Source organism: Rhipicephalus sanguineus, unplaced genomic scaffold (genome assembly GCF_013339695.2).
Source record: "Rhipicephalus sanguineus isolate Rsan-2018 unplaced genomic scaffold, BIME_Rsan_1.4 Seq39, whole genome shotgun sequence".
In the NCBI taxonomy this organism is placed as follows: domain Eukaryota; kingdom Metazoa; phylum Arthropoda; class Arachnida; order Ixodida; family Ixodidae; genus Rhipicephalus; species Rhipicephalus sanguineus.
In genome coordinates, this window is record NW_023615155.1 from 17,797 (window position 1) to 23,839 (window position 6,043).

Sequence of the window (6,043 nt, forward strand, 5' to 3'; positions counted from 1 at the left end):
ATGTGTCTATTTAATGGATTGTCTACTACGGCCGCCGCTGATTGGCTGGAGCTCGGCGAGCAGCCAGCATTCGCAATATGCGACTTCGTGATCAATACTACGCATTTTTCGAACAGAGTACGCGAAGCTTTGCGTTAACGTTTGACGCCACTGCGCATCCGTCGTACGCTATCCTCTTGCGATCCCCCGTTAAGTGACGCCAATAGAGAGTTTTAGAATAGCGTAACGCAAAGCTTTGCGTTAGCGCTTCGCACCACTGCGCATGCGTCATACGCTAACCTCTTGCGGGCTCCCATTAAGTGACGGACACTAACGCTACGTCCGCAACGCCCCCAGCTTTGCGTACGGTAGTCTAAAACTCTGTAATAGCAGGCGACCGCAATGAACGCTATCTTTGCGCATGCTATTCTAAAACTGCCTCACATCATCTCCTGCCTACGAGAGTGATCACCGACGTCTATGACATGTGCGTCGGAAAAAACAAGCGCCCTTTTTCGCTTTGCGTCTCACGCACCGGGGTGTAAAACAATAAGGATTGAAGCCGTGGCTGTCGTGCGCAGTGCCAATGCTACGAAGTTACGGGCACCCGCCGACGTAGCACCGATGACTTTGCAAAAACAGGTTACGCGTGCTGCGTCATTGACCAATGCCAGCTCCTGGATACCGACATGGAGCCAGAGAAAAACCAGACTCATGTTCTCGCGATGTGGACGGCAACAAAAAACGGATGCGACAATACTGCATTCCAAATACTCCTGCTTTCGCCACTGCCACGAGCGCAGACATTTCAAGCAGCACGGGCTGTGTTCAGGACTACGGGACCTCTACTTGAGACTCCACCTCCGGCAAGCCATGCCTTTTTCCAGCGTTGAGAGGGTTATCGCAAAAACGGTGAGCTTTTACTTTGCCATTTTTTAATTAGCATAGCATAATACTTTTACAGTAAGCGTAACCAAAAGTTTCCGTTGTTAATCTCACCAGATCCTACGCATTCTAGAAATAAGTTTCATGCGAAACAGTCAGAGAGAGTAGCTGCTCATGCCGCACTTTGCGCCAAGTCTTACAAGGTCATTGTGTAGCTTGTCTAGCTGTTTGCATACCGTGGGCCTACCGTGGGCCTACCGTGGGCCTACCAGGCGCGTTGACTACATTGTCGTCGAAAGGGCAACACATTGTCCGACGTAACCCTGGCACTCACGTTACAGCACAGACGTCACTTTTGTCGAAACGAAGTGTAAGCAGCATTCATTGGCGTATTTCCTCGGGGACGAGCAACGCTAGACTATAGTTGATTTTCCGCACTTGGTTTCTGCAATTCAAATCGGATGGCGCCACCACAACGTGGCCTTCGAGTCCCTGGAACGTGGCCTTGGGCAGCCCTGCTCAATGTGTCTTCATCGCACCGTGTCGTCTGCTCGGTGTCCCCATAGCGTCTACGCACACACGTTGGGCCAGTAAAAGCGAGCACACGGAAGCGGAAAAAGAAATACATTATAACTGCACCCGTGGAAGCGGGTTCCTTCCACCTCAATTTTGTCACGTTGTCGCCGTGTGCTGTGTGGCCCCTATGTTCAGAACGTACACCTTTATTTGCTTCATATTGCGTCTTCAAGCTCCGAGATTATTGTATTCGTCGGAATTTTGTGCTGTTTCGGCAATCTACTTTCAAATCCTCGGAGACTAGGCTTAGCAGGCGTACGTGGCTGAACAACCAGCTGATGTCAGTAATAAAAACAAAACATACGTGATTGTTTATCCCCAGCTTGACATTACACAAAGCGGTAGCCAATCTCACAATTTAATATTGCTTTCAGGACAGAGGGCAAAGAGCAAGCGCGAGTTCGGACCGAAGCCGGCGGTCGCGTCGGCATGGGTCTGCCATGTTCATTTGTAACCGCAGTATCCGGTGGTTACTTATGCAAAAATTCTAGGCATGCGACGTAAATGTGAGGAAGGATAAACATGTCGCGTGTCACTGCGGTGTAGCACGCGCCAACACAAACGCGAACGTTTTAGCCTTGTCGACGTTTAGGCAAATGAATATAAACTTTGTTTTGCTACGCAAGCATGTGATTTGCTTACACCCTGGCACAACCCGCTTGTGTTGTAGGGCCACAGCCCCTGCGCTGGGCCAAGGCCAGTCACGATCATGTGATCAAACATTGCTACGCCCGCGCGTCGCCGCGGAAAGTCATCTATAGTTTTTCCAGCAGTTTGTTCAGCATATGTAAGCGTTTTTATATTACGATAACATCGATAAATCTAAGAAAAGGCACGTCAATGTACTGTTTATTCCACGCAATGTGTCTTATAAAGTTTTCAATGTCATATTCGTTGGCCTGCATTAATATTGGTTGAAAATAACATGTGGCACATGGAGGATGGACGCGTATGACGATATACTCCACAGGTGACGGTAGGGCAGGGTATCATGACGTACGCGACCGGGATATATCGTGTTATTAAATGCAATGTATTTCTTTGTGAACCAAACGCTCTTTGACCGCGTATGTCTGTCTTCCTGTCTGCCTTCCTGTCTGTCTGTCTGTCTGTCTGTCTGTCTGTCTGTCTGTGTCTGTATGTGTCTGTCGGTATGCCTCCGCCTTCCTGTCTGTCTGTCTGTTTGTCTGTCTGTCTGTGTCTGTCCGTCCGTCTCTGCCTACCTGTCTGTCTGTCTGTCTGTCTGTCTGTCTGTCTGTCTGTCTGTCTGTCTGTCTGTCTGTCTGTCTGTCTGTCTGTCTGTCTGTCTGTCTGTCTGTATGTGTCTGTCCGTATGCCTCCGCCTTCCTGTCTGTCTGTCTGTTTGTCTGTCTGTCTGTGTCTGTCCGTCCGTCTCTGCCTACCTGTTTGTTTGTCTGTCTGTCTGTCTGTCTGTCTGTCTGTCTGTCTGTCTGTCTGTCTGTCTGTCTGTCTGTCTGTCTGTCTGCCTTCCTGTCTGTCTGTCTGTCTGTCTGTCTGTCTGTCTGTCTGTCTGTCTGTCTGTCTGTCTGTCTCTGCCTTCCTGTCTGTCTGTATCTGTCCGTATCTATCTGTCTCTGCCTTCCTTCATGTCTGTCTGTCTGTCTGTATACCACTGCCCAAGGAGCGGGGGTTGTGCGCCAAAGGTGATTAACAGTGAATATCAACCCATGACAGCGAAAAGAGGCAGTGGATAGTGTATGACACTGCGTAGATTAAACAAGAAAAATACATGCCGTTTGTAATAGTTGGCGATTGTAAAGCAGTAGATAAACTCCGAAAACACGTGTTGCAACTACCCTCAGCCAGCAATTGCGCGGTACAGATAGTCAATAAATTTATTACACCAACGGTTGCCTAACATCAGTTGTGGTGGTGGTACTTATCAATCAATTGTTGTTGCAAAGTTCACTATTCACTTTATAACAATATAATAAACTTTACGTATGTACTCCCATGACTCAACTACCTATAGTCTCGAGTTGCTCGTCCCCGCATGAGTATGGCTGCTGCTGAGTAAGAACATGAGTAAAAACGCTGCTGACCCTTCGTTCCGATAAAAGTGACGGCTGTGCTGTAACGAGACTGCCGTCGTTACATCTCACAATGAGCTACCTTTCACACGCCATTGCAGTCAACGAGCGTTGTGAGCTCACGATTTGCATCCAACTACTCAAATTGCACGAAGGCGTCGATTCTTCCAAGGCTTGGCTCAAAGTGTAGCATAAACAGTTACTGGCCCGCTCCTTCTCCTGAAATCGATAGCCACAATGCATGGTGCCTGACAAAATTTCTTATGTTATCACCTATCTGTCATGTTCGTCATACACTCATATCCTCCTATGCCAATTTTGGTAACTATCAAGTCAAGGAGACGAGGTCACCACGACGTAGGCGGTCTGACAAATAAATAGAAACATGGTCATGCGCCTTTGGTCCTCAAAGAAAAGGTACGCAATTTAAACCTACGTACACGCGCCTCGGGCGCGTATGTATGGTTCTTGCATGAACAGGATTTATTGTTTACACGCCATGTTTATCATCGACACACCATGTATAGCTGAAAAAAAATAAATAAAAAGACAGCCATACTTTGCAGACGCTCTCTATATGAACGACGACATCATGCAAACTGTGCTCGTTGTCTGCGTCAACTTTATTGATACTTAACTGCGCGTGAACTTGAGCTGCATTATTCGGGACAGGACTCCTGCTCGGTAGCCGAAACGTTGTTCCAAGCTTCTACTTTTGTGGTGATCGGTGTATGTATTTTTACATAGGTCATAATGATCATGTCGGGCCAGGTGAGCTTTCGTCAAACATTAGATTTTATTCCACGAAGGCCTTCCTTATACCTTCCTTGTACTTACCAGCTGTGTATATGGTAATGGTTTTTGCATACGTGAGCATTGAGTTGATGATGGGAATTTTTTAAATATATTTATCACATTTCAGAGAAGGGGCTACCTTATTCACTGGAAAGGTTGTTCCATGTGGGAGTGTTCGTTTGAACCAAGACGTAACCTAAACAGGGACTGCCTGCGGAGTTTCGAAGAGTCTTGGCCACCTGACAGCAGACGCTTACAGCATGCAGCTGATATACTTTTTTACGAAGTGCAGAAGAAACTTCAACGCAGAAGGCATTCCAGCGGGGTAGTGGTACTCCCATTCGATTTAGACATATTTCGTTGGGCCTTCAATGACTCCGGGACAAAGATTGAAGGTGGCTGGCTTTTATGTGAAGAAGAAGACTTCAGCAAGCTTCCTCTTCCTCACGGTTGGCACATCTCGACAAACAAGCTCGGAGAACACATCCGCATTTCGTTTCCAGTGCGGGTGAAAGCGACCTTGCGGATGATGAAGACGTCGGGCAAGGAAGGACTGAGTTTTCCTCTTGAGCGGCTGCGAATTTTTATGGCGACCGAGGGTGGAGGCACATCATAAAAGAACGCGAATAAATATATTACCTAAAATGTGTGGTCAGGCAATAAAAGCATGATTGTTTTACGCAGATAATTTTGCAAGTGTTCGCACATTTTGGCCCGTGAAAGGGCTCATGCAGCCCTTTTTCCTCTGCCTGCAATTTGGCGGTCCACGGATTCTAATTTTGCACCAAGATAACATTCCTTATGTGTATCTGCTGTGTACCCAAAAGAGGTTTAGCGCGTTTTTTATAAATATAGTAGGACAACTTTTGAAGTCCGGGGCGTTTCCTCGTCAAAGGCGGATGCATACAAAACTGCACCAATGGGCATGCCCTGCAGGATGACGTCATGAGCCGGACGGCCGATGACCCCGCCTTCCGAGAACATCGCAGAGTGCATGAGCGGGACTACTTTTGTAGTCGCGGAGGTCATCGGCTGCCGCGGTCTGGTTGTCTGGCGACCGAGGACAGCCTTCAACGTTGTATCCAACCACATTCCTTCTTGAGGTACGGAAATTTGTAATTAAGTGAGAGCGCATTTCCCATTGGACTCTTAGTGATTTTACTTGACAAGGAGGCAATTTCAGGCAGATAAAGCAAAACACCACGCTCATGTTCACTCTGTTGCACGGTAGCCAAGCAGTCACCGTCTGGCATCGTTCCGAAACGGCAATTTGATATGACTTGCCAATTAACGGTGGTCCTTAAATCAGGTGGAAGAGAAAATGCATGCGCTGCCTTTATCAACGCTGAGCGGTTGTGTAGCTCACTTGTCACATGGACGAAAAATTCATGCCGGACCAAGACGACCTTTCTCAGAAAAGAACAAGTGTGGGTTTCGTTTGTAGCCCCATGCTCCATTCAGGTAGACGGCAATTCTCCCTTGCATGTACAGGGGGGATGGACAGAAACGCAAGCAGCGTGGCGCGCTGTTTTCATCGCGACCGACCCTTGCTGGCAATAAAAAGATGGTAGAGTGATCCTTGATAGTATCGTAGATGACACTATCGGCTTTTCATTGCCCTCCAGGCTACAGCCGCTTGAAACTAAATGCGAAACGGCACATCATGCATATTCCGCAGTGTTCGTGTTTCCTGTCATCGCTATAGCACCCATGGTAGGCTTTACGAAGCTTCGAACACAGCACAACTTATACAAAAC

At 47.7% G+C, this 6,043-nt stretch overlaps 1 protein-coding gene across 1 annotated transcript; it reads left to right on the top strand.

Annotated features, from left to right (window-relative positions):
- Window positions 1-364: 364 nt before the first annotated feature.
- LOC119377186 (uncharacterized) lies at window positions 365-4,967 on the top strand. The gene is made up of 2 exons (XM_037646768.1): window positions 365-891; window positions 4,414-4,967. Exons 1-2 carry the CDS (start codon window positions 460-462, stop codon window positions 4,900-4,902), a joined length of 921 nt encoding a protein of 306 aa, XP_037502696.1. The 5' UTR covers window positions 365-459; the 3' UTR covers window positions 4,903-4,967.
- The last annotated feature ends 1,076 nt before the right edge of the window (window positions 4,968-6,043 follow it).

Coding starts and splice junctions, on each gene's coding strand:
- LOC119377186 (XM_037646768.1), top strand. CDS start 460: ATGACATGTGCGTCGGAAAAAACAAGCGCCCTTTTTCGCTTTGCGTCT. Junction 892..4,413: donor AGAGGGTTATCGCAAAAACG/GTGAGCTTTTAC, acceptor ATCACATTTCAG/AGAAGGGGCTACCTTATTCA.